Source organism: Ursus maritimus, assembly GCF_017311325.1.
Source record: "Ursus maritimus isolate PB19 chromosome X unlocalized genomic scaffold, ASM1731132v1 scaffold_X1, whole genome shotgun sequence".
Taxonomy (NCBI): domain Eukaryota; kingdom Metazoa; phylum Chordata; class Mammalia; order Carnivora; family Ursidae; genus Ursus; species Ursus maritimus.
Window position 1 is genome coordinate 109,578,279 of NW_024423319.1, and position 27,849 is coordinate 109,606,127.

The window sequence follows — 27,849 nt, forward strand, 5'->3', positions numbered from 1 at the left end:
GGGGGGGGGGGGGGTTGAACTTGCACAAGAACCTGCCCCCAGGAGATGGTGTCTCAAAGCCAGGTGGAAACACCCATTTGTTCAGTTCACACAGCGGCCGGGAGGCTTCTGCCATGACCAGCACCGTGCACGCACTGAGGCGTAGCAGCAGGACAAGCACCGTGCCCTCGGGAAGCACACGATTTCCCCGACTTTGTGAAACAGAAGGAAAAGTGTATAAAAGTAAACATACGTGTATAGCAAAAGCGCAAAGACTTATATGGGCACTGAAAACAAAGATACACAGTAAAAAAAAAAACAAAAAACTCTCTTACGAGCAAGCTAGCCATCACTATCCGTGACTTTCGGAGTTCTCTATTGAAGAACCTCATTACTTTGGTATCTTCTCAGCCAGAATATTTAAGAAAACTTTGGTGAGGACTGAAGTAAAATTTTCTTTTGTGTACAACATATAGAAGTTTTTTCTCAGCTAATTAATAATGTTTGTGAGCCTACAAGAGAAATAATTGGCCAGCTCGTGGTACCCATTCATCTGTGGATAGACACTTGGGTTGCTTCCATATCTTGGCTGTTGTAAAGAATGCCGCAGTAAACATAGGGGTGCATGTATCTCTTTGAATTGGTGTTTTCATTTTCTTTGGGTAAATACCCGGCATTGGAATTGCTGGATCGTAGGGTAGCTCTATTTTTAACTTACTGAGGACCCTCCATACTGTTTTCCAGAGTGGCTGCACCAGTTTGCATTCCCACCACCAGTGCACGAGGGTTCCTTTTTCTCCACATCCTTGCCAACACTGACTTTTTACCTTTTTGATAATAGCCAGTGTGTCAGGTGTGAGAATCCCAAGCTCTTGTGGACAGTGCAGCTCGAGTCCAGTTATTACACCGTTACACCTGTGTGTCTTCAGACAGCTGTTGAGATTGGCCACTAATTTGGATCGTCCCATTGATGACAATTTAATGAGATTTTTATGGTCAAGGTAGTTTGAAATTCATTCTTTGAGCTTTCAGAAAATATCAAAAAAATTCATTTTAATAATTGACTCAGGTCTTGAATTCTTAGTTTAGAATCAGAGTTTGTGGTGGAAATGAACTGAGTGATGCACTTTGAAGGTAACAGATGAGGGGCCGAGAAAGGTGTGAGATGGAAGCCTCATATGGAGCAGGCTGACGTCTGGTTAAATCAGACGTGACGGGGGCCTGTTGGTGATCTTAACTGTCATGGGTATCCTTCGAAGCACGTTGGAAGGGACCAACACACATTCTGTGCACTTCTGCAAGTAGGCACAGTGGAGCACAGAAAACAACAGACGCAAGAATTGCTCAGCCTAGAGTTATATTTGTTTTCGTTCTCGAGAAGAACCAACTAGAATGCAGCTGTACAGCAACTTTTGATAATGAGGTTGGGGGAATAGAATAGCAACGGCGATTCCAGGTGGAACGTGTGCAGTGCGTTTGACGCTAGATCTGTCCATCTAAAAGGGGGAAGCCCTGCGTGTGTGCTTTGTATTAAGAGCATTTTATTGACCTTCAGTTCTTCTCTGGGCTACAGAAAGAGGTTGGTTTCCTGAGAAGCTAATGAAGGATCATGCAGGACGGCAGCTCTTTGGGGTGCTGGACATGGCTTAGAAGCCTTCATGCTGTAAATTGCAGCATTAAAGTGGGACAAAATCTCCAAAAGCTGAGCCCACTGAGTTACATATGAGCTGTATTTTTAAATTTTTTTGATTCCATCTCATAGAATCATGTCGTGAATATATAAGTAACTGAGAATTCTACCCTTTGAAAGTAATTACTTAGTGAAAATTACATAACCTAAGGAATGTGACCTGCCTGGTACTCAGGTAACATTATTTATAAATAAAAAATTGCAGGACAACATTTAGGCTCTAATGGGGCTCCACCACAAGTTGGGTGCTTTTTGATCCTGTTGCTTTGCCTTCTTCAGTATGAGTATGACCACGACGCAAACGGCGATAGGGTCGTGCTGGGGACAGGCACGTATGGGGTCGTGTTTGCTGGAAGAGACCTGAGCAACCAAGTGCGAATAGCCATCAAGGAAATCCCGGAGAGAGACAGCAGGCAAGTCAGGGTGGGCCTTCCTCTTTCTCAGGTGCCGCCTCCACACCCAAACCCCGTGCCCATCACTGACGGCGCAGGGGACTCAAGAATGAAGGCATCGTGTCGTCCAAAAATGTAACATTCTCTTGTTACAACAGTGATTTGCTTTTGTTCTTTGCATGTTATAAATAGATGAAGAAAACGGAACAACTTTACTTGGAGGCATGTGGATTGCCAAGAGTCATATTTTAAAAGAGAACTGTGGTTTTATTTCCGCTTATCCACTAGGTCTAAAGTTGTACATTTTTACATAGATAGATATTGGTGAATTTTTTTAAAATGTGACTCGGTGCTTTACTTCATATTGTAACAGTTTTAAAAGGCTATGATTTATTCAGATGTATCGTTACAGAAAATTAAATGTGGCGAAAAGAAAATTAGCTTTTTGCAATACAGACTTTTTTTTATTCCTTGCCCTTTAACCTCACCCTCCTACATTTGGGGCTATTTTTTTTAAACCACCACTGTTAGTAACTTATTCAATATTTTTTAGAGTCTAATAATATTTATTCCTTTTTTAAATTCACACCCCCCCCCAATTCTAAACAAGAACGTTGCAGTGTTGACTGCCCAGTGTTTTTGTGAGAACCTACCTCCAGAGTAATGGCCACCACGTAAAAAAGAATAGCTCCGGCCTCCACAGGTGTGTTCAGATGACATCTGCATGTTGCCTTCAGTGCTGACACTGATGGACACATGCAAACAGCCCTCTGTCCTGGTGTCAGTGAATTGTTAGGGATGGGTTACAAGTGCTTTCTAGCAGCTTTAAGACCCTTCATCATTCATCCGTTCATTGATTCACTCGTTCATTCGTCTGTCTTTTCATTTATGCCATCTGAGCTAAAAGGCCAGTCCTGAAATGAACTCCTCTAGCTTCTTCTAAGGCTGGGAAAGATTAAATGACTTCTTCAAGGATGTAAGGGAACAAGACTGGGATCCAGTCTCTTGAGTTCCTTGTCCAGTATTCTTTCTCTTATGCTCATGCCAGATAAGGTGGTAGAGTTGTATTTTGGGGGGGAAGTTGCTGGCATGTACCACCTCCTTTGGCTGGTTGCAATAGTTAAGCTTTTCGTTGCCCATTGTTTTTCTGGGAATTTTAGAGCCGGAGGGGACCTTAGAGACTGTTCTTGTCCCATTCCCTAAGTGTGATAGCTGAACTTATGATGTTGGGCACCTTCTCTTTGCCAGATTCTGGGCTGGCCCTGGAGACCAAGAGGTGCCCAGGATGCTGTCCTGATGTCAGGGTGCTCCTGGTTTGGTAGGGAATGCAGATACCTTGCCTGGGGGTCAAAGTGATGAGTGCCACAATGGGGGGGTGCACAGAATGTTTGTGGAAGAGAGGAAAGGAATCACTTTTCCTGAGTGAGTTGTGGTAAGTTTGAGAAGATAAATCCTCTTTGAGCTGGTCTTTGAGGGATGAGTTGAAGTTCATATGGCAGAAAAGAGGAGGCCAGAGCATTCTATGCTAAGGAAAGAATAGAGCTGTTAAGGCACAGAGTGTATTCAAAGAACAACAAATTATCCGTTGTGACCTGAATATAGAATGGGGGTGGGGTGCTCTTAAGATGAGGCAAAATTTTCAAAAGGTGTAGTCTGACTTGAGTTTGAAGTTCCTCCTGTGCCATGTCAAGCAATATGGTCTTTATGTAGACTTGATGAAAGGTGATCTGATGAGGTGTGTGTTTCAGGAAGAGGAAATATGGCAACCAGGGGAGAATAGACTAAAGAAACCAGACGCTGACCCAGGAGATCCGTTAGGTAGCTGTTGCTATAGCGTAGTGAGTTTGAGGAATGAGAGTAGAAGGCAACTGAAGACAGAACCTTCCAGAACACCACTCTTCATGAGAGGCAGAGGGAGAGGGCCTGCTCAGAGAGGCAAGGGATACATGGAGAGTTGAGACCCTAACCAGAGCAGTCATTTACTGAGTACCTCCCGTACACCAGGCACGCCAGTGAGTGCCTGAGACACTTGACACACTTTGGCCTTCGGCAGCCCTGTGTGGCTGCTATTACTGTCCCCTATTTTACATATGGGAAGCTGCGTACTCTCCCGGGAGCCAAGGGAAAGACCATTTCCAGAAGGAAGGGGTGCCCAGCAGCAGGGCAGGTACTGGCGCAGTGCCATGCGGACCCCAAGCCCCAAGGACCCGGCAGGTGATGCTGGCTTTGCTCTGCCTCCCAGGTACTCTCAGCCTCTGCATGAGGAGATAGCGCTGCACAAGCACCTGAAGCACCGGAATATCGTCCGCTACCTGGGCTCTGTGTCCGAGCATGGCTACATTAAGATATTTATGGAGCAGGTGCCCGGGGGTGAGTACTCCCTGGTACTCTCGTCTCACACGCTGAAAACCACTGATGAAAATGTGATGTGACCATCACCATCCATCTTGCCATCTAAAAAGTGACAGACCTTTTAGATGTGGGAGAACATTTGCTTCTCAGAGGAGTTGGAGACCAACTTTCCAATGTCACATAAATAGTCTGTTTCTGGTTTAATTCGGTCATCAAATATTCATGGAGGATCTGCCGAGGGCCAGCTGCTGGGCTGAGTGCCGGAGCCAGATGAATAAAGCAGAGTCTCCAGCCTTGAAGCCTTCACATCTAGGAGTTTAAAGCTAATTTGGAGATGAGGGGACAGAGGTTTTAAAAATGACACGCAGAATAGCATGTTTACTGTGAAATCAAGAACCACCTCCTTAACCACAAAATCCCCCAAGTGCAGGCAGTGTCATGGCGGGGGGAGCTCCTCTGCTCTGTAGCCAGAGTGTCCGGCTTGAATTGGGCCTCCTCCTGCAAGCTGTGGCACCTCAGGCAAATTCTTTACGTCTGTGTCCCCCCGCCTCAGTTTTCTGATTGAATAAATGAATTGTAAAATCAGAGTAATAATAATTACTCCAATGATTGGCATTGTAATAATTATTGGAGCGATAAGGACCCTAGCTCAGTGGGTTGTTAGATGGATCAAATGAGATAGTGTATGTAAAGGTTTTCAAATGGTGCCTGGCAGAGAGCAAGAGCTCAATAAATGTTCATTTTTTTACAAAATAATGAAAATGATAATTATGATCTGAATACAAACACAAACATTTCAGTTAGAAATCTGTATTCAGGGGCGTCTGGGTGATGCATTCGGTTAAGCATCCATCTCTTGGTTTGGGCCCGGGTCATGAGATTGAGCCCCGCGTCGGACTCCACACTCAGCGTGGAGTCTGCTTGGGATTCTCGCTCCCTCTCTGCCCCTCCAGCTTGTGCTTACTCGCTCGTTCTAAGCTAAACTAATAAATCTTTTTTTAAAAAAGAAGAAATCTGTAATCATTCATTGCTTTAAGCAACAGCTATTAAGAGCCTACTATTCTATCCAGAGCCTAACTGCATATATTGAGAGGGCAAGATTTTGAAGGTTACATTAAGGATAAAATACAATTTCTTCTAATCTCAAGTTGCTCCTAGTCTAGCAGAAAATATGTCAGTCACTGTTCACATTAATTGATTTTCCAGGGGTGAGGTTTAAGGATGACAGCAGAATTAGAAACATGCGCACATCCCCTTTTACAGCTGGAGAAACTGAGGCAGAGCAGGGCTCCTTCAGCACTGTGTAAGGTGTCAGGCCGAGGCAGCATCTGCAGCAGGGGGCCGGCCCTCCCCAGGCCAGAGCGCATCATTGTGCTCTCCTCCTGACTTTGTTCAACATGACAGAGTTCATAAAGCCAAAGGGAGCCCCACTGAATTTCAGAGGTCACAAGGGGCTTCCGTTCACCCTCCCTCTGCGGTGCCTTCTCTGGCTGCACAGCTTACACGTCTGGGAGCCGGCAACAGAGGGGGAAAGACTGCACGGGGCAGGGATGTTGGTGTGATGGCTGATGTGGGGTGAGAAATATCACCTTGCTTGGTCTCCCTGGCTCTTACGATTGAACCTTCATCATGCTGATGAGTTTTCTGCTGTGTCCATTTCCAGGAAGCCTTTCTGCTCTTCTGCGGTCAAAATGGGGGCCGATGAAGGAGCCCACCATCAAGTTCTACACCAGGCAGATCCTGGAAGGCCTGAAGTATCTCCACGAAAACCAGATCGTGCACAGAGACATCAAGGTACTTGCTTGTCTCTGGGACCATGCCAGCTGCTGGCTGGCTGGCTGGCGGTGTCTGGGAGGAAACTGAGCGTGGCTGCCCCCAGAGTACCGAGGCTAGGCTTGCCAGAGACTTGAGACTGTGTCTTAAGGTCCCAAGTATTTGATGTTCTTCCTTTTCTACAGGGTGATAATGTTCTGGTGAATACCTACAGCGGAGTGGTGAAGATCTCTGATTTCGGAACCTCCAAACGGCTTGCAGGAGTGAATCCGTGCACCGAGACCTTTGCTGGTAAGTGGGCCGGGGCTGGGCGCGGGTTGCCGCCTGGAGTCACGGTCCCTGGGCGCCTCAGTGCAGTGTGGCCGGTCCGTGACAGAAGCCGACCGGGTATGGTCCGCAGCTTCAGATGATGATGGTCGTCGCTGTCTTCAAAGGTTGGGTGGGTGTGGTGCTCTCCTTGAGGTTTTCTGAGGGTCTCTCACCAATCAGCGAAATAGCAGCATCTCTTCTAAGTTAATGTTGTGGGTAATTCTGAATCACAGTAGTCCTCAGACGACTCGCGAGGGCGCTTTACTGGTCTGTCATAAAAGCCTGTTACCTTAGTTCGTTCTGGTACCTCGTGCTTTGATAGGGTTATGTTTCCAAGGGAAGCTGATCGGTCTAGGGAGTATGGTCTTGTAGGTGGGGTTGAGGGCTTGGGTCTTCTTCTCCATGTGTCAGCGATGGACTCATGGAAGCGTTGAGAGGGACTGGATTCAGAGTGGAACGAAATGACCCGCTAGCTTTCCGTTTATAAGACCAGGGAGTCGAATGAGGTTCGAAAAGCTACCTGTGGCTTTTTGAAATTCCTGCTTAAAAGGAATTGATTCCTGGAAAGAAGTACCGATTTTGAAAAAGTAAAGGTTTGTGGTCCCCTAAGGTGTAATAAGAAGGATCACGAAGATCCTGCTTGACGGAATTAAGAAACACTGCTTAGACCATGATAGCTCGGAAGTAAGCGGTGTAGAAGCATGACCGTTCTCTGTCCCTGGGGCACCGAGCTGTGGAGGGGACAGATTTGGCCTTGGCTTTAGTGCATAATGTCTCAGCTTTGAAAAACTTCTCTTCAACAAGAGGGTTGTTGTATGTCGACCGCTGGACGCCCACGGTGGAGACACATTCTCTAGCTAAAGAGAACTTCTACTTCCCAGAAATGACGTCTCAGTTGTTAACACCAGAGGTACGTGCACGTCGAAATGGGAAAATATCACACCACGCGCTCCACCAGGATCTCACAAAGAGTGTACTGAACTTTCATTTATTGTTTCTGATATAAATATACGTGTATCAACATGTGTACGTGAGTCCGTGTGCATGTATGACGGGCACGGTTTTTATTACCCTAATTGAAAATGACTTATGTCCTCCTCTTCAGAAGCCACCAATGAGCTTGGCAGTATGTAGCAAGAGGGTCTCTGATATGACAAGGAGTTATTTCAAAACATAAAACTTCTGACAATTTACCTCATAATTAGCTTCCCCAAAGAGAAGAAAAAAATCCCAAAGAAAATGCATGTATAATCCATTATCGCATATCACATTTTCCCAAGTAATTGGCTTGAGGAGGCATGCATTTTGCATTGCAAAATAATGCAGGGGTGTTTGGGGGATAATAAAGAAGGGGTCTCATTTTGGGTACGAAATTCCCCTGCATATCATTACTCTTTGCAACACAGAGCAGTTCTGTAGAGAAGTGTCAGCTGCTTCCTGCAGAGCCCTTGCTTGGATGCCTGAGGATGGGGCCGGGCTTTTCCATGCAAATGCCCGGAGGCTCTCAGAGCCTGGAAAGGGAGCCAGAGCCTAAGGCAACTTCTGGCCCTGAAGCCTCCCCTCCTCTGTTCCTCTGAAGGGTTTTCACTGTAGGTGCAAGCCAGCTAGAAGGGGGGGAAGGGCCATTATGGCTAGGGTCAGCCCCCTTTGCTTCGGGTTTGTTTGTTTGTGTTTTAACAGCTTTATTGGGTATAAAATGCACCTGTTTGAAGTGCAGGATCCAGTGGTTTCTCATAAATTTTCCGAGTTGTGCAGCCTTTGCCACGGTCCAATTTTTGAACATTTCTATCACTCCAAAAAGGTCGCTATGCACCTTGTAGTCCATCCCCGTCCCCACCCCAGCCCCAGGTGACCACTGATGTACTCTCTGTAGAGATCTGCCTGCTCTGGAGCTTTCATACAAATGGAAGAGTAGGTAGTCCTATGTGTCCAGCTGCTATCACTTTGCATAATCTGTTCCAGGTCCATCCACGCTGTGCCATGTATCAGTACTCCATTCCTCTTCTGGCTGAATGGTATTCCATGGTATGGATAGACTATATTTTGTTTATCCATCTACCATTTAGTGGTCATTTAGATTATTTCCACTTTTTGACTGTTGTGAACGATTCTGCTATGAAAGGTCAAGGACAAACATTTGTGTGGACCTAAGTTTTCATCCCTCTCGGGTAGTTGGCTAGGACTGGCTCTTGGGACAGGAACTCTGTTCCTCTGGCTGTGAACATCCTTGGTTCAAATTCTGGCTCATCCACTTGCTGGCTGTGTGACTTTGGGCATGTTACTTCATGTCTCTGTACCATACATAGTTTCTTCATAAATAAAATGGAGATGCTCCTGAGGATGAAATGAGTTAATATTGGTGAAGTGCTTTGACCAGTACCCGACTCACAGCAAGTGCAACGGAAGTATTTGTTAATAAAATAAATACCAATTTGCACTTAGAAGTCCCAGGTTATTAGGGATGGCAGGAGCCTTTGAGAGAATCGAGTTTCTGTAGGTAACATGTTGAACCTGTCAGACTCAGAGGCTGTAATCATAAAAGATATCTCATTTATTTTTTTTAAGATTGTATTTATTTATTTGACAGCACAAGCAGGGGGAGCAGCAGGCAGAGGGAGAGGGAGAAGCAGACTCCCCACTGAGCAGGGACCCCCCCCCCAATGCGGGGCTCCATCCCAGGACTGTGGGATCATGACCTGAGCCGAAGGCAGACACTTAACTGACTGAGCCACCCAGGCACCCCAAAAGTCATCTCTTTGTCTCCCACTGCCCTCTGCGTCCTGTCCAGGGCACTAGTCCTTTCCTGAGTCTTTGCCAGCCACCCTGAGACAACTGAGAGAAGTCTTAATGGCACTTTGAGAAGCAGTCTGAATTGGGTGATTGAAAGGGGCCCTGCTAATACACTTGTCAACGCTCTGGTCCTCGTTCCATGGACGGCACTCTTCCCCTGTCATGGCGGGTCTAGCAGCAAGTCAGCACGGAGTCTCACCCTTTCTCCCCTGACTCCCACCTTCTTCTTTGCTCCCCAGCTGGGAACACTTTCCTGCCAGGTCCCTCTGAATGTAACTCCCACGTCCTGGGCAGAGACCTGTCCTTTAGCTGACTGCCCGCTGCCCCCCACCACTTTTACCCCTCACATTGTATTCACTCATCCATTTTTTTTTTCTCCTGAGGGATTCAGGCCATGGGAGATGGCCTTTGAGCAGGATTCCTTTTAAAAAGACCCTAGGGGCCTGGGTTGGCTCAGTCGATGGAGCATCTGACTCTTGATTTCAGCTCAGGTCATGATCTCGGGGTTGTGAGATCGAACCCCGCTCGGAGATTGAGCCCCGCTTGGAGCTCTGCACCAGGCGTGGCACCTGCTTAAGATTCATTCTCTCTCTCCCTCAAAAAAAAAAAAAAAACCCTAAAGCTGTATTTTTTTTAAGATTTTATTTATTTATTTGACAGAGATAGCCAGAGAGAGAGGGAACACAAGCAGGGGGAGTGGGAGAGGAAGAAGCAGGCTCCCAGCAGAGGAGCCTGATGCGGGGCTCGATCCCATAACGCCAGGATCACGCCCTGATAAAGCACTATTTTTACAATGGGTCCCACATCTGGTGTCCAGGGATCATGCATCTTTCACCCACTGTCAAGAGGACGTGATGATAGCCCCAGACCCTATGGGTTGCAGCTCTAAGCTGCTTTTCCTCCCATGGGAACCGGACAAAGTGATGTCCTCTCCTACCAGGCCCATCTTTGGGCTGGGAAACCAGAGTGGCCCCTGGGGCCACAGGAAGCACCTTATTTCTCTTTTCTGTACTTCATTAATAGGAAATTTTGACACTTTGGGGTCAGGCTCAATATTTTCCAGGGCCTGTAGAAGATGCTTATGCATGTGGCCTCCTTTCAAGTGCGATGGTCCTGAGTGAGTGTTGAGTTGCCTTAGTCACCATTTTGGGCACAGCCCTTCCCCGACTCCTGTATTGAGAACGTAGCCCTCCCGGCACAGTAGTGTCTAAAGAAATAGCTTTCAACACCCTCCCACCTCCAGTCTCTCCCCTCTCCACCTTTTTAACCCCTTGATGCAGGTGGAAGGCCCCTGGGCTGGGGCCTGCGTGTGAGGTGTGTAACCAGTTGTGTGAGACCCCCTTGGAAACATGGACCTGTCGTCGGTCTCTTGCCTTGTGCTTTGATGTCTGGCTTTTATCTTGGCACCTCACTCAAAACTTTTAAATTATCATCCTATGCCATGCATTTTTTTTTTTTTGCTGGCAATTTAAAAATCCTGCTTGGGTAATTGTCCAGAAGCCTCCAGTCAATTTCATGTCCCCAGGGGGCTGTGTCAGTGCCTGCGGGTCTCCCGTCACCGTGTTCTGAGCTTTGCACTCCTGCTCGGGCGTAGCTGCCTGAGAGTCGTGGCTGGCTGGTCGACCAAGTGACCTGTGTGTAGGCACTCCTTGGGGACATGCAGTCTAGAAAGGATATGATGCCTTTAGGAGAGCCAGAATAAAGGCTAGCAAGTTTCCCAGCATTTCTGCATTAATCAGATGCCTACCCCGACCCCCACCTCTGGCCCGCGACGCAGGGCCCCAGGATCTTGGTTTCTCGACAGAAGCCATTTTGGTGCAGCAATGTACACCCACAACATGCACACCAGTTGGGGACAGTCCCTTGACTCTTTGAAATAGTTGTGTGGCTCCGTCTCTGTTGGATGTTTACCGTGAGTGAGTGGTGTTTCGAGGAATACGGTAGTCAATGAAGCAGAGCGCCCAGTTTTCTCTCCCTGCTCTCCACCTTCCAGCTACATGGGCACGAGTGGCACTGTGGCTTTGGAAATCCTTGCATCAAGTCCACTTTTGTTCAGGCAGCGTTTGTTTCGCCTGTGCTCCTGCCGGATTCCTTGCATCTGTCGTCGGTGTCCTGGTGAATAGCTCCAGATGTGCAGACGGAAGACCTGAGTTCTAGCCTGAGCACGTCCCCCAGGGGCCCCCACCTCCTGCCATTCACAGCCCTGTGTAATCCCCTCCCCTTGAATGTGGGCTACACTTAGTGACTCACTTCTAATGAGCAGATGAAGGCAGAGTTGCGGTGTGTGACCTGGAGGCAGGGTCAGAAAAGACAGTGGGGCACCTTCTTGCTTGCTGTCTTTGGGTCACTTGCTCTGGGGGAAGCCATGCCTTGAGCAGCCCTTTGGAAGATCCCATGTGGCGAGAAACTAAAGCTTCTTCCGAAACCCCACCTGAGCTTGGAAGTGGATCCTCCAGCTCCATTCTGGGTTTCAGGTGATTACAGCCCAGCAGACAACTCAACTACAGCCTAATGAGAGACTCTGGGCCGGATCTACCCAACCCAGCTGTTCCTGGGTTCCGACTCGTAGAAACTGTGTGAGATCCTAACTCTTGTTTTTAGCTGCTAACATGTGGGGTAATTTATTACATAGCAACAAATAACTAATATGGATGTCATTGTGAAGTCCCTACATTTACAAAGGGTGATGTTCACTATGTTTCCATACAGAGAAAATCTCCAAATTTAGCATTAAGCAGACTTATTCCCCAGTTTTGAAGCAGTTGTGTCAAAGTGGACAGTTGTTTGACCAGGGTCAATAAACCATTGCAGTTCGGTTTAGTGATATTTTCTATGTTGCATAACTTTGTAAAACTTTATTCTCTTGCTCTTTTAAGAATTAACTTTTAGGGGCGCCTGGCTGGCTCAGGTGGAAAAGCATGCGACTCTTGATCTTGGGGTCCTTAGTTCAAGCCCCACGTTGGGTGTAGAGATTACTTAAATAAACTTTAAAAAAATGACTTTTAGTGATTGTGTTAGTTGGCACCCAGGCAGGAAAATCAAAATCACCCCACTTACTTTTCCAGAGAGAATTTAGTAGAAAGAACTGTTAACTGGGACTGAGTTATCCCCCCAGGGCTTGGGGGGAGCACAAGCAAGGGTAGAATTGGAACTTTTCAGGAGGCTGTTACTGGACTGGAACAGGTAACAGGGAGCAGGGCAAGATGAAGCTTGTTCTGAAACTGAGGGCACAGAAAAGCTAGAAACTGGAGCCAAGCACTGCTACGGGAACCAACTGAGGGTCCAAAGGGAAGCTCCCGCCGAGGAACAGCAGCATCTGTTGGGGAGCCAGTAACCTCTCCTTCCTCCCTCCTAGTAGGTATGCGTGCGCGCGCACGGGGGCGCTCTCGGGCTCTCTAGCGGCCCCTAGCGACCGAGCATAACAGGGAGCTGCCGCAAAGCAGATCCGTGGTTTGCAGAGTGCCCAGCCCAGCATCATAGAACGGAGCAGAGCAGTAACAGCTTAATGAACAGCACCGCGTCAAGTCTTTCCTCGATTAATGGATTGCGGATTAGCTCGAAGGCACATCGTCTGCCAGGGCCTCTCGCTTCCCTGTTCACAGCAGTACAAGCCTGGGAAGGGAGGTTGTGTCACTGGAAGTTCCGTCCCTGGGGCTCTGGGGTTTCCTAACAATGCAGCAAGTGCTGCGAGCCTGTCTTGCCCAACCGTGCAGCCAGCCAAACACTTCCCTACCAGGCTTTCAGCTTTGAAAACCAAAGCCATCATTGGTGCCCTACAGATCTGCTGAGCATACAGACCCAACCCAGTTTATATTGAACCTTAAATTAGTTTGACTTTGTAAAAATTAAAAGAAATTAAAATTCTTTTCTTCAGTCTCACCAGCCATATTTCAAGGGCCCAACAGTTACATGTGGGTAATGGGTACCATACTGAACTGCATAGAACATTGTCATTATTGCAGAACATTCTGTGGATGGCACCTGGTAGGCTCAGTCCGTTAAGCAACCGACTCTTGGTTTCGGCTTAGGTTACGATTATGATCTCCATCTCAGGGTCGTGGGATTGAGCCCCGCGTCAGGTTCTGCGCTAGCATCGAGTCCGCTTGTCCCTCTCCCTCCCCGCACTTGTGCGCTTGCTCTTTCTCTAAAATAAATAAATATATAAAATCTTTTTTTTAAAAATCTGTGGGTCAGAGCTTTTCCAAATGGTCATTGGAAGGAAAAATGCTAAAAGATATTGGATCTTCAAGAGGAAGATGTAGTAGGTAGCTCCCCAATTTTTTATTTTTTAACCAACAAGCCCTTTGTTTTCATTGACTAAGATTCTGGAAACCTGCTTTGGTTGCATGATCTTGAGACAGGCACTTGAATTTCTGTGGGCATCAGTGTTCTCTGTTCACGCCTTGGCCTGTGTCCTCTGCAAGTTCGCTGTTAGTTATAAACCACTTCGCCAACATATAGTGTCTGTTGCTTTCCTCAGCCTTAGTTTCAAGAAAAACCTACGATTTCACTCCCAGAGCCCTGATTGACCTCCTTACCCCCATCTCTGCAATCCCTTCTCCTTCCCGCGCTCTGTCCGATCGCCACCTTCCCTGTAGCCACCTCTGTTGGCTTGTGACCCACAGGAGAAAGTCCAAAGCCAGAGCCTTCATTATATCCTGTTTGCCGTTCGGGCTGTTCCCAGGCCACTGCCTCCTTAATTTTTAATTCTTAACTCCCTGCCCTGTGGTCAGACTTCACTTGTGGTTCCTGGAACTCGCTCTGTACTTCACACCCTTGTGCCTCTGCTCAGGCTCTTCCCTTGGCCTGGGAATCCTCCCATCGCTTTGTCCACCTCTTTGACCTTCCCGGCAAGACACCATGTGCCGCCTTTCGTGGATTTACCCCCATGTTCACGGCAGGGCCATGCTTTACCCTGCTTGCTCCTGGCCAATGACAGAGCACGGCGGAGGTACCAGAACAACGTGGGACTCCTCCAGTGGGCAGCTTTTGGTCAGGGACACCCCAGTGGCCTGAGCGAACTCTGAGCTGCTATTCTGAGACTGCCTCCCCACTTCTTCGTTCCCCTCTCCTCTCCCCCCACTTCTTCGTTCCCCCTCTCCTTTCCCACTTCTTCTCCCCTCTCCTTTCCCCCCACTTCTTCGTTCCCCCTCCCCTCTCCCGACCACTCCCCCTGCCCATCCTGCTCCTTCCCCCTTTATCCTTCATATACTTCTCCCCAGTAAATCTCTTGTATGTCTGATCCTGTCTTGGCATGTACCTCTCAGAAAACCAAGCTGATCCAGACAGAGCTTTTCCCGACTGGAAGCAGGCGGAGCCAAGCACAGTTTCCACCCGTGTTCTCGGACCCCGCTGTTCTAGCGCCTGCTCCGTTCGCCCACCATCACCCTCTTGTCTGTCTCCGCCACTAGGCAGCTCCTCGAGGTCAGGCACTGTTTCCCCACATCGGCTGCGCCCTACTGTGTGCTTATTGGATTGGATCGGGGCCCATTCATCTGAGGAGCTGAGCAATCTTCTCTCGACGTGACTAGTATCAAAGGAAGGCGCGTTGTGTGTCTCTGATCAGAGAAAGGATGCAACCACATCATTTACGCCTGAGAACAGGCTCCATCGGTCATTAATGAGAGGGTTCAAGTTCACACGCTCGTTTACTAATGGTTCACTTAGATTTTTGAGCGACAGGATGCCCACGATTTTCCCCCCCACAGGCACTCTGCAGTACATGGCACCTGAGATTATCGACCAGGGACCTCGCGGGTACGGTGCCCCGGCGGATATCTGGTCCCTGGGCTGCACCATCATCGAGATGGCCACCAGCAGACCTCCGTTCCACGAGCTCGGCGAACCGCAGGCAGCAATGTTCAAAGTAAGACATGTTTGCTGATTGAGGTTGCTGGTGTTGGGGAAGCAACAGGCCAAAAGGAAATCTCCCACCACTCTGGAAACCTCTCCACGAAGGCAGAAAAGAAAACAGTTTTATCATTGAATAAGCATTACCTCAGAATGGGTGCCTGTCACGGGCCATCCGCTAAGTGACCGCAAAGACAGAAGGAACATGTCCTTCTCTCGAGCCCAGCAGTGCCACCCTTTACACCCGTGTTGTCAAAGGAAATGACTAGTCCTCCCGTGCGGGGACTGGCGAGCACCACGGGTCACACTAGTGTGTCCGGGGGCACCTGGTGATTGAGATGACCATTTGCATTAGCTAATTGGCTTTACCCAAAGGAAAAATAAACTTCTCCAATCTTTAAGACAGGGGGTAATTTTTGGGGACGCCTGGGTGGGTCAGGTCATGATCCCAGGGTGCTGGGATCGAGTCCCACATCCGGCTCCTTGCTCAGCAGGGAGTCTGCTTCTCCCTCCGCCCCTCCCCCTTTGCGCATGCATGGGTTCTCTGTCTCTGTGACAAATAAAATCTTTGAAGAAAAAAAAAGGTAGTTTTGGAGCAAGACACTACTTTAGTTAGGCTTTTCCCTTCCTGTAGAAACTGGGAGATGCGGATGTCTGCTCCTTGATGTTGACATTTCCAGGAGTTGGCCCCAGGTCCTTGAGAAAGACATTCTTGGCAAGAGGTTTATTCACCTTTTAAAAAGATTCACATGCATCTCAGATCAAGAATTTGGAATTACACGTTTTCTAAAGTAAGTACTCTAAGAAAAGCAGGGTCTCCCCTTATTTGCACCAGGGAGGATGAAACCTCTTTTTAAGAATGTGTGTCTGCCCTTACACTGGGCAAGGCTCAAAGGCCTCATGAGTCTGTGTCTTGGAGCGCAGGTTTCTAACTGGGTTTTGAAGAGGTGGGACTTTGGGTAGCAGACGGTGTGTACTTTGTCATTCTAAAAGCCCTCCTAGAGCTGGCAGGCAGGGCACCGCATGTGTTGAGGCCCACTTAGGACTGACTGGCCACTATGGGCGGGGATTCCCCCTCTCCCTGGGCCTGCTCCCTTGGGAAGGGACATGTTTGCCCCCCGGGGAAGCTGACGCCAGGACAGCCCCACATGTCTCAGGTCGGTCAGGTCTGTGGCTTCTGGCTCTTTGTACACTCCTAAAAGTTGAAGAGAGGTTGTGGATGGAGTATTTCTGTTCACTTCAGGGCTAAGAAGGCAGAGAGCGGGTTCACTGCTAGTGGCCAGGAAGGCCCCAGCACACCAAAGCAGCCCAGTAGAACAGGGTCCAGAGGCCTTGCTTCCTGCTTCTCTGCCAGGTGTGGTGGCCTCTCGGCCTGTCTGCCCCGCAGCCTTGCTGCCGGCATCTCTGCCAGACACTCCAGCTCACTCTTGGGCAGAAACAACTAGAAGGCGTGAGTACAGGTTTCTGCCCATGAGCTGAGTGCAGGCCCCTGCAGAAGGTTCTCAGCGCTTCCCACCCTCCCAGCCGCTGTCAGGCAGCTGCAAGGCCAAGACCTCAAGTCAGCAAGTATGTTCTGGCACCCACAGTCTCAGCAAGGCCCTGGACAGCAGGACTGGGGGACAGCAGCGACCTTCCCCGTGCTTAGTGCGGATCCGTGATGGAGCCAGCCGCGATTTTCGAAGATCTTACCCGCAGCTTCGTCATGGGCCTCGGGATGACAGGCAGTAGCGGTGCTGACAAAAACCTCAGGACCTGAGCGCTGATGCTGTGAAGAGACACGGCACCACGTGAAGGCCAGGGTGAGGGTGACGTGTCTACGAGCCGCCACCACCAGAAGCTGGAAGAGGCGAGGAAGGGGCTGCTGGAGGTTTCAGAGGGAGTGTGGCCCTGTCAGCACCTTGATCTTAGACTTCCAGTCTCCAAAACTGTGAGGAAACAGATTTCCATAGTGTGGAGGCACCGAGTTTGTGGTACTTGGTGACAGACCCCAGCAGATTAATACAGGGACCCTGGAGTGACAGCAAAGCGCTGCTCGAAAGAAGGTATCGGCACGGGGCCAGGGTGCTGCCCACATTTGCTCTCTGCTTCCTGGGAGTCTGGAGGCAAGCCATTCCTTTCTTCTTGGCGTTCTTCTGAATTTCTGTCTCTGGCCCCCTAGTGCCCTTCCCTCCCTGCCCCTCAGGTGAGGGGCGCCCCCATCACGTGTCCTGCATTTCACATCTTGGGGGTTATATTCCATCCAGCATTATTTAACCTTCTCAAAATCTAAAACTCAAAAATGTGTGTTTTATTGTGGTAAGAACAGTTAACGTGAGCTCTGCGCCCTTAACAGACTTGAAAGCGCATGCTCCGAACTGCTGAGTCCACGTATGGCGTTGTACACAGAGCTTTCGGTGTGTTCACCTTGTTAAACTGAAACCTTGGGCCCTGCAATGAGTAACTCCCTGCTCCCTGCCTCCAATCCCAAACTCTGGAGCCCCCGTCCATGGAACCTCCTCTGATACCACTTTTCCTGTAACCTGCTGGGCAAAGGCAAGTCCCAGGAGGCCAGCCCGGCAAGTGACTGAGGACAGTCTCCTCCACCGGCTCCTCAAAGATGCCAGGGTAGGAGCTTTGTACTGAAGGCTTGTATACCTGGGTGTGCCTGAGGCCTCACAGTCACATCGGTCACCTCTCCCTTAAATGCAGGTGGGGATGTTTAAGATCCACCCGGAGATTCCAGAAGGCCTTTCAATGGATGCCAGAGCCTTCATTTTATCCTGTTTTGAGCCTGACCCCCACAAACGTGCCACTGCTGCCGAGCTGCTCAGAGAGGGTTTCTTAAGGCAGGTGAACAAGGGCAAGAAGAACCGAATTGCTTTCAAGCCGGCAGGTGAGGTGTACCTGGACAGCTGGGGGGCCGCCCTGGGCGCGGTGATGCCCGGGCTCCTCTGTCACTGAGAGCACTGAGCCTCCCGCACGGTGCCCGGTGCTGTGAAGTGTGGCAGGGGTGGGTGCAGCCAGTGTGGGAGCTGTCAAACCCCAGCCAGCGAATGGTCCTTCATTTCCTGACAGGCGCAGGGAGCCCGGCAGGTGACAGCGGTACACCCCCTTGTTAGAGTCTTTCCTGTGGGGTTGTGCCGAGGAGGGCAGCCAGAGGTGCCCTGGCTGGGGTTTTGGGGCTCCCCTGCATGCACAGCCTGGCCTTTCCCCCTGTGCTGCTCCTGACCTTGATTAAGGGGCACATCGGGGACTTTGCCTGCAGCAGCTGTCCCACAGGCCACAGAAGCCAAGTGACCCCTTCTGGGGCAGTGAGTCCTACCCCGCAGTGGCATAAAAGTGGCCTCTGAAAAGGAAGCCATTTGTTTTTCTCCTGGTGTGGATGGGGTCCAAAGCCAGGACAGAGAGGCTCAGCGTCTCGCTCCCCGCGGGGCCGCAGCTGCGTCAGCATTTCCTGCGGGCTGCTTAGAAACGCCGTAGTGTGCCCATCTCCGACCTGCTGAAGCGGAACTTACATTTCAGGGCCCCCTGGGTGACTGGACGTAGCAGGCCCCTGTGTGGGTCACCCGGCCTGAGGGGCTGAGACTCCCCCTCCCCCCTCCCTGTCCTCCCCCACACAGAGAGTACCCAGGGCACCGCCCTAGCCCTGCCCACGTCTGGGGAGCCCATGGGCAGCAGCAGCAGTGAGCATGGCTCTGTGTCCCCGGACTCCGATGCCCAGCTGGATATGTTCTTCGAGAAGGCCCGGGCGCCCAAGCACAGGCTCAGCCACCTGCTCAGGTACGGCCCACCCCTTCCCTCCACTGTGGGCCTGTGAGGTGCCCGCGGTCACCGGGAGCCAGATACCTCCGGGTCAAAACCAGACCGCCAAGGGCTTTTGCTTTCTTTCTGTGCTGTCACAGGCCGCTGCAGGCGAGGAAGGCAGCAAACTGCAGGTTCACTGCAGTCACTTACCGCCCTCCCTCCTCCCTCCTTCTCCTCCCTTCCTGCCCTCACTTCCCCTTCTCTCCTGTCTCCTCTACCCCTCCTCCCATCGTCCCCTCAAACGTCCCCTTAGTCTCTCCCCCTTCCCCCCATCCCCTCACCCCACCTTCTTCCTCCCTCTCCCAACACTGGTGCTCCTGGGGTTAGAAAAAACACCGCATCTCTCTTCTATCTGCGGTTTCACCTTGAGGGTGCGGAGTGCGGGGGAGTCACCGCTTAGCCCCTCCCCCGTGGCGGCCAAGCGTGGAGACTTCGTTCTGGGACGCATGGGGATTGTCGCTTGTGTTTGTCCGCAGTGTTCCGGATGAGAGCGCAGCCTCGTCCCCAGAGGACAGGGACCCAGGCCTCTTCCTGCTGCGCAAGGACAGCGAGCGCCGTGCCATCCTGTACAAAATCCTCTGGGAGGAGCAGAACCAGGTGGCTTCCAACCTGCAGGAGTGCGTGGCCCAGGTAGGGCCAGGTCGGGGGAGCTGCTAATCCTGCCCCCTCGGCCCGGGTCCAGGTCCCGGAACGGGTCCAAACGGGACCGAGGCTCCTGCTACCCTGGAACGTTTGCACAGTTACGGTAATCACCATAAGTATTTCCCAACGTCCTTCCCTCTTCCAACAAGACAAAAGAAAATACAAAGAAAAAAAAAAAAACTCCCCTGAAGCCTGAATTTGCGGAACACTGCGGTGAACCCAGGCATTGATGGAGTGGTGCTGCCCCCTGGTGGAAAACAAGCCAAAGGCGGCACGAAGCTCAGGGGCTCCCAGCCTTACTTTGCCCTTGACTCATGTGAATCCCCTGTTTTGAAACCCCAGCTGCAGGACACACAGAGTTGCCCTCAGAAGCTGGGAGAGCAGCCACTTTAGGGAGAAAGGTTATGGATAAGAAGATTTGCATTTTAACTTATTTTGGAAGCGGGAAGGTCTTTTTAGGAAGAGGCCACTTGCCTTACTATGAACTAGGCCTTCTAACAAGGGGGCCAGGGTGCGCCGGGGCGGGGCAGTTACACGGGGTTCAACAGGAGGGCGGAACCATCCCCAGAGGGGTTTAGTTTGTGTGTGTGTGTGTGTGTGTGTGTGTAGCCCAGGGAGGAGAGGGGACACCTAACAAAAAATAGGGAAGGAATTCCAGAAACAGACCCTTTCTCACCTGGGGTATCCACATAATACTTGCGGAATTTCCCCTCCCTCTCTGACTTACTCAATGAAAGTGATTTTGGTGGGGGTGGGGCGGTGATCAGAGTTCGGAAGACTTGCATCTCTCAGTCGGCCACATCAAGCAAATAATTGGGATCCTGAGGGACTTCATCCGCTCCCCGGAGCACAGAGTGATGGCATCCACGATATCAAAGCTAAAGGTGGACCTGGACTTTGACAGCTCGTCGATCAATCAGATTCACCTGGTACTGTTTGGATTTCAGGATGCTGTAAGTGTTCTGTCTGGTCCTAGAGAACGTGCTAGAAGGCAGGAAGCCCACTGAAGTAGCTCAAGGGCAGGACCAAGGAGTTCATTTACCGTCTTCTCCCAAAGTCCCTATTTCTTCTAAGCTGCTTACACCTAAATCCCATGTTTTAGGAGTTCCTTCTAAACACAGAATATGCAAGTACAGGTGAACGGGCTGATAGTTTTTGGCTGCTCAGAGCAGGAGTATAGGACTTACAGGACTCGGGAACAGGTGGCATCCGCCAGCTGAGGCTTATGTGTCTGTGCAAACAGAAGTGAGTTGCTGCAGGCCTGCAACCGTGTCTGGTCCAGCTTTGTGTCCCAGGCTCCCGGTGAAGAGCCTGACCTTTCACAGGTGCTCAGTAAATGCTCCTAGAATAAACAGTGAAGAGGCCTGGTGTGCGAGATCCAATCCCTTCCTGTCCCCTAGACCCAGCATGATTCGGGGGCAGCTGGCAGGAACGCTCCGTCCGGAAGAAACAAGTCAGGTAGAAACACAGAGCAGCGTGGTTGACATTTTATCTCAGAGTAGAAGTAAACTAGAATAACTCTTCCTTCTTAAAAGTACAATGGACCAGAAATCTGCATTTTTGTGATTTGTAGGTAAATAAAATTTTGAGGAACCACTTAATTAGGCCCCACTGGATGTTTGCGATGGACAACATCATCCGTCGAGCAGTGCAGGCCGCGGTCACCATTCTCATCCCGGGTAAGTGCCACCTGTTCGGTCAAGGTCAGGCTCAGGCCATGGAAGAGATCACAAGTATCCTCTGCACTCGACGCCCGTTTTCTCTTTCCCAGCTGGGCTACGTACTTCCCTGCAATTCAGTAAACGCTGAGAACTTCTGCAGCCGTACTTATGTGCCCTCTCGGCCTAACCAAGGAGCCCGCATAGAGACGAAGCTTGTGATCTGAGAGGGAGCCCTGAGCCCGGGGGCCAGGATCCCGCAGCGCGCCCCCTTACACACAGGAACGCCGACTGCAGGCTCGAGTCGGTGGCGCCATCTCCTGTCCCCTCCCGTGGTAGCTCTAGAAATCTTAGGCTTCCGTACTCTCATTTATGAAATGTCAGAGCAGCTTAATACCCAGGTTCACTCTCCGGTGGTGACTTCATCCTGGGAAGGGGGCTCCGGGCAGCTTCTGCTGACATTGCCACTTGCTCTCTTGACTTTGCTCCCTCCCTGTCGTGGCGGCTTCTGCCCAGGTTGAGCGTGGCCAAGGAGCTTGTTAGACCCCAGCACTTCATTAAGCCCCAGTGCAAGCAGGCACCTTTCTTTAGTAAAAAGAACCCAGGCCAGGTTGGAAGCCTGGTTGTACCTTGTTAAAAGTGTCCTTGGCTAACTGATTTTAACATTCAGCCTCCGTTTTGTCATCTGTAAACTGGGGGTGATCATCGTTTCACTGCAGAGAACGGAGTAAAATAGTCTCTTCCCCATTGGTGACGTCAGCAGCCACCGATGGAGCGTCGCCGCGGCTGGGCTGGCCTCCGAGCAGTCTCGTGTGCTGGCGCCGGACGTAAGCGACACTAAGCCCTGGCCTTGCCTGTGGTCCTTTCTTCCATGCTTTGGCAGAGCTCCGAGCCCATTTTGAGCCCGCGTCGGAGACCGAAGGGGTGGACAAGGACACGGGCGAGGTAGAAGAGGACTGTCCCCCAGCAGACGTGCCTGGCAGTGACGCGCATGTGGCGTGCGGAGGGAGCGGCCCCCGTGAGGCGGCTGCCCCCGAGGCCCAGCCCCAGCAGCTCCACCACCAGCACCTGAGCCTCCAGCTGGGCGAGCTCCGACAGGAGACCAACAGGTGGGCAGGGGTGGGACGATGACCGGGGCCAGTAAGGGAATCCGTGCACTTGCTGAGTGACCGTCCCAGGTCTCAGAAGAGTATCTTCACCAAGGAGGTGGACGAGGAGGTGTTCTCAGCTTCACCTGGGGGAGAATGCCTCCCTTTCTTTAACGGTAGCAATCAGAGAGTTCTGACGCCTTGCCACCAGCCACACAGCAGTCAGCCATGCTAAAGGCTGCAGCGTCTTGGGAGTTCTTTTTCTGTCTTTTCACCAAGACGAGGCTCCTGGCGCGGCCTGCGGGTCCGGCGGCTCAGCAGCGCGCAGCTGTAGCCTGTCCCTATGTCAGTAGCCAAGCCAGGGGGTGGTTGGCCCTTCATCTGATGGACATGTAGCCTCTGACCCTGACCCTGTGTGTGTCAGTGTGCCCTCCCCCGTGACACTCTTCCTTCTGACTTATCACAATTCCCCGGTAGGCACTCGCGCACTGCCTTCCCAGCCAGGGCACCCTGGCGTCGCTGTGAGGTCCCTCCAAGAGAGCTGGCCTGTTTAATTCACTTCCTGGCACACAGGTGTTCTAAAATACTTGTTAAATGAATTAAAACGATGGTCATTTGCACTGGGTAATCACATCATCAGTGGACTTACAAAAAATACAACCCACACGCAGAGCAAACTAGTTGGTACCGGTTCCAAATGCTGCTGTACTGCCACATGACCACTGGGGCTGCCCATCAATAACGGCAGAGCTGTGGGGCCAGGTGTCCGCAACGTGGAAGAAAGCTTGTGTACGCCCTGGCGATCTCCGAAGTAGGACCTTAGGCAGATCTAATCGCTTCTTTTCAGAGAGACCTAGAGTGTTTTTAAAGTTTGAAAGACCCACAGTTTTAATTAAAAGATAGTGGGGGGGGATTTGAAAGCTTTTAAAATATGACAAATGTGGAAGTTGTGATACTTAGCCCTTCTTTAATGTATTTTCCGGTAGGGTTTATAATCACCAGATGTATAAACCGTTACCTGTGGGCTCGGTGGTTCTTCCTCTGCACGGCTGACAGTCCCTCGGCTGCCTTCCGGGTCATCAGGGGGACCAACAGCCGCGCCCTCCCTCCCCGGCACCTCTTGCCCAGAGTGGTGGCACCTGCGGGTGCCTGGTCTGTCCCGAGCGTGTGAGGCCAGCACCCGGGAAGCAGTTAGCGCGGTCCCGGGCTCCGCACATGTTCGCAGTTGTGCTCCTCCTGCTTGAGCTCATCTTTCTGCCGCTCTCCGCCAGTGTCCGTCAGAAGCAGGGCTGCCAGCTCCTTGGCTTCCTCCTCTGAGGAGGAAAGAGCCCGAGAGCTCCTTTCAGCAACTCGATGAGACTCAGGGAGACAAGCTGTCATCACCAGCTCCTCCTGGCTGAGTTTACTGATCACCCTCAGGTTATCTTCTGATTCATGATACATTTTGAGGCAAAATACACGCATGCTCTGAGTGCTGGTCTTTGTTTTCAAGGGAGGAAACACGAGGGAGGCACCCAGGTATAGGCAGAAACCAGACTGTTGGGATTGTGTGATCCCCCCCATCTCTGAGGTTCAGCCAGTGTTTGAGTTAACTGAATGGTGTTAGACTCTCTGGATAATGGCATTTTTTTTTCTTAACCAGACTTTTGGAACACCTAGTTCAGAAAGAAAGAGAGTACCAGAATCTTCTACGGCAAACCTTAGAGCAGAAAACTCAAGAATTGTATCATCTTCAGTTACAATTCAGATCTAATGGTAATTTTCCACTTGCTCTAACTTGTGAGACCACCTAAAATCTGGCTAATGTTCTAGTCAGCCTTGCCACAGTCAGTTAACTCTCTAGTAAAGCAGTAAGTACTCCAGTATATTCTGGAATACTCCTCAGTAATAGAAAACCACTGGTACATTCAAAAATGTGGATGTATTTGGCTCAGTGAAGGCTGATTCAAAAAGCTAGACACTCTGAGTCCCTCGATATAGAATACTGATGCAATAGTGGCAGGCAAAACTCGAGGGACAGAAAGCGTCAGAATGGGGGGAGGGCACTGGATTGTAAAAGGCTGCAAAAACTTCTGGGGGTGATGGAAATTTGTCATCTGGATGGTTACATGACTGCTCATCAAAGTTCACAGCACTGCATACCTAAAAAGTGTGACTGACTGCAGAAATGAAACCTCAGTAAACCGAATTCATTTCGTGCCACTTACAAAAGAGCTGCAGCCAGCCACCTCTTGGAATGTGGGATGGATAAGCGTGGACACAACATCTCAGTACTGAATTCCATGTCCTCATTTGATTTCCCGTGCAGTTAAGGATGGGATTCCTTATAAAAGGCATTGTAGAGACTGGAATAAGCATTTAAAGTGGTAGACATAAAGTGTATCAAATTCCCAAGTAAGTAACATTACCCTTACCTGTAGTCCCTTTAATCTCTGCAAAGTGAATCCGGGAACTATGGACTGTGGATTAGAGCAGCTCAGACAGGTTTAAGTCATCTCCTTTCAAATCACGCTTATGTTGTGTGTAATAGTTTATTTTATCCAACTTATTACTTCTGAAGAGTTTTACTGTTAAACAATAATATACAACAAAACAAATTTCTCATCATTGCAGATACTACAGAGAACCCAGCATCCCCTCCTGGGTCTCAGGGGCAGAAAACTGATCAAGAGCTCATAGACTGGTTACAACTGCAAGGAGCAGATGCGAGTACAATAGAAAAGGTAAATTTGTAAATAAAAGAACATTCCTATGCCATTACTACAAAGCAGCTTAACTCTTCTGTATTTGATATTTGTTTCAGATTGTTGAAGAGGGCTATACGCTTTCTGACATTCTTAATGACATCACTAAGGAAGATCTAAGACACCTCAGACTACGGTAAGAATGGCTTCAAAACACTGTAATAGAAAATGACTTTTTTTCCTGTGATTGTGCTTTTAAATCAGTAGAAAACAAAGTGATGGTCACTTTCCCCCTTCGTTGAAATTAATTTTCTTTCCTATCTGTGGCTTAGTCAGAAAACCAACTATCCAACTTCCCCTCTCACTCTGAGTTTCCTTTGGGTACCCAGCTTGAGTTGGGTACCATTGGGACGTGAAACCCCATAGCTTCCGGGCTCTCTCCAGCACTTCTTCCCTCAGCCTGCCCTGCACATGCCTCTGAGGCCACGTGCCACTCCTACTCAAGCCCAAATACGAGCTGACAGAGCTCTAAGTTAGGAACTGCATTTTGGCAATCTAGACAAGTCTAGAATTATATACTGTAGCTTTTGACATAAGGGCTCCTAAAGAAGTATTTGGTGGTGTGGCTTTGAACTTCTCTTTTCTTCCGATTCTAAAGAAGACTCTTGATTGATTGCTTCCTAGTGGTGGCCTCCTCTGCAGGCTCTGGACCGCAGTCTCCCAGTACAGAAGAAGGGCGCAGGGGTCCCCAGCCTCGCAACACGAGGCCGAACCAGTCGGCTAGGCCAGGGGACAGACAGCGCCAAGAGCTGACATCTTTGTTGTTAAAACTTCTGTTAACATACGCGTGAATGCCACCGAGTTTACATAAGGAAAACCCCATTATTTAAGAACTTGAAGTTTTAAAGAATTACTCAAATGGGATGGTTTTTTTTTTTTTTTTTAGAACCTGTTACTTATCAACATGTTTTAAAGGTGAGTAGAACTTGATGTGTTGTGAGAACAGTGCTCTAATTTTGACATCCCAGAATATTATGGAATTCTTTAAAACAAACTTCAATGTTGCTTCGGTGGAAGACTCAGCAGACCCTGTAGCACCTACTGGAAAGGTGAAGCAGGTGTTTAAAGTAACAGGCTGGGCATCACTGTTTTAGACCACAGGTTACTACAAAATGGCATTGTACTTGAATATGCCTGGTATTTGATGTTTGATATGAATGTAAATAGAAAACTACTGAAGGAAACAGCTTTGTATTTAATGTATAAATGAAGAAAATTAAGTTATTTGGCCTTCGAAATGATTATTTAAAAATGGTATTGTTGGGGCAGCCCACTGGCTCAGTCAGTGGAGTGTGCGACCCTTGATCTCAAGATCATGAGTTCGAGCCCCATGTTGGATGTGTAGACATCACTTAAAAATAAAATCTTTAAAAAAATTAAAATGGAATTGTCCTTCTACCCCCTGCCTGGAGATAATATTGTGTTTTATTGAGAAACGACGGTCACTGTGAAAAGGCTTCAGCCCCCACACTGATGAGGGTGTGCCTGCAGAGTGTGTGAGGCGCAAGGGTCGAGGGAATGCTCCCACTCCCCTCAAAGGTAGGAATGGCTTTTGATTTAGTTGTATACTATTTAGCAAATACTTCTCAGTCATTAAAAGAAATAGAACCATTTTAAGGAAAAAATCTGAAATCTGAAATAACCGTATGTAATAGTCACACTAAGTCCTGAAGTGGGCAGTAATATCATCTTTTAATGCAACACTGTACAAAACACATGCACTAGCCTGGCCTACATTCTTTTTACGGGGTTTTCTTCCCTAACAAAGTTGAGAACACAGAGTCCCTTACAGCTGGAGCCGGTCTCCCATTAACTGATGGACTTAAACTTGATCCACTGATTTGCACCCCGAACTTCAAAAGGCGGGTCGCTGCTGTAAATGTGATAGCCTAGTTCTTCCAAAGGCGGTTCAGGATCAGCAGTGGCAAACTGGGCAGCATCCTCAATTTCCTTCCTCACTTCAACATCAATTTCCTAAAAACCAGATTACAGTTCAAGAGGTTTTTGAATAAACAAACAGCAGCTTAGAATACCAACTAGTTCTACTCGAACACGTTGCTAGTATGGAACTGGAACTCTTCTAGGACTAGACGTACTAATTGTTGTTGCTATTGTGGAAGAGGTTTTTAAATGGCAGTGATCACAGAATATGTTGGAGTACCGATGGGAACACTGACGAGTATCTGAAGTCTATTCTTAGGAAAACAGAACTGTGCTGCTGGGTTTCAAGGTTAAGCAAATAGGACTGCTTCATGTCCTGTGACCCCACCATCCGCACTTTCCCACTGACCGAGGTAGCTCCCCCAGAGCGGCAGCTTTGTGGGTGCAGAAAAGCTGGCTGAGCGTACCTTTAATTCTTCAACACTGGCCAGATTGCTGTTCACCATTCTATCCTTGAGAAGCATAATAGGGTCACTCTTACTTCTTACTTCCTGAATCTCTTCTCGCGTACGGTAACTAGAGGGAGGCGAACAAGTAGGTCAGAACGGTTTTCTGCGAACTACAGGCGGAGGTTTCTGACACAGAGCTGTCGCCGGGGGAATAGTGCAATTATACTCTCAAGATGATACAAGAACGCTGCCTCTAACAAGCAAACATTCTAGTATCTTTCTTTCATAGAGAACTCTGCCCTGGCAATTCCTCTGGCTTCTCTGATCAAGATGTAGGATATGAAGAAAGTGGTAGAGCCGCTTTGTGTGCCATTTTAGGTGGGTGGCGAGAACTGTAGACTGGCAGGCAGCAGAATGCCAAGCAGGAAGTAAGTTTAGGAGCCCAGAGAAGGGCGGGGGGGGGGGGGGG

At 49.5% G+C, this 27,849-nt stretch overlaps 2 protein-coding genes across 3 annotated transcripts in view; one reads left to right on the forward strand and one right to left on the reverse strand.

The window, feature by feature from the left end:
• The window catches only part of MAP3K15 (mitogen-activated protein kinase kinase kinase 15), a 122,004-nt gene extending 95,730 nt beyond the window's left edge, over positions 1 to 26,274 (forward strand). For both annotated transcript variants that reach the window (XM_040633703.1, XM_040633708.1), the window contains 15 exons: positions 1,949 to 2,082; positions 4,304 to 4,431; positions 6,077 to 6,207; positions 6,372 to 6,477; positions 14,994 to 15,151; positions 17,824 to 18,007; positions 18,735 to 18,894; positions 19,395 to 19,548; positions 20,328 to 20,513; positions 21,134 to 21,239; positions 22,102 to 22,327; positions 23,949 to 24,061; positions 24,920 to 25,029; positions 25,110 to 25,186; positions 25,675 to 26,274. In XM_040633703.1, the coding sequence (XP_040489637.1) occupies positions 1,949 to 2,082; positions 4,304 to 4,431; positions 6,077 to 6,207; positions 6,372 to 6,477; positions 14,994 to 15,151; positions 17,824 to 18,007; positions 18,735 to 18,894; positions 19,395 to 19,548; positions 20,328 to 20,513; positions 21,134 to 21,239; positions 22,102 to 22,327; positions 23,949 to 24,061; positions 24,920 to 25,029; positions 25,110 to 25,186; positions 25,675 to 25,774 (2,073 nt within the window). In that variant the 3' untranslated portion in view covers positions 25,775 to 26,274. The remainder of the gene's footprint in view (positions 1 to 1,948; positions 2,083 to 4,303; positions 4,432 to 6,076; positions 6,208 to 6,371; positions 6,478 to 14,993; positions 15,152 to 17,823; positions 18,008 to 18,734; positions 18,895 to 19,394; positions 19,549 to 20,327; positions 20,514 to 21,133; positions 21,240 to 22,101; positions 22,328 to 23,948; positions 24,062 to 24,919; positions 25,030 to 25,109; positions 25,187 to 25,674) is intronic.
• A 449-nt stretch (positions 26,275 to 26,723) lies between these two features.
• Positions 26,724 to 27,849, reverse strand: part of PDHA1 (pyruvate dehydrogenase E1 subunit alpha 1) — a 14,723-nt gene continuing 13,597 nt past the window's right edge. Inside the window, exons 10-11 of the mRNA XM_040633719.1 lie at positions 27,399 to 27,507; positions 26,724 to 27,024 (exon numbers count right to left, since the gene is read on the reverse strand). Coding sequence (XP_040489653.1) covers positions 26,860 to 27,024; positions 27,399 to 27,507 — 274 coding nt within the window. The 3' untranslated portion in view covers positions 26,724 to 26,859. The remainder of the gene's footprint in view (positions 27,025 to 27,398; positions 27,508 to 27,849) is intronic.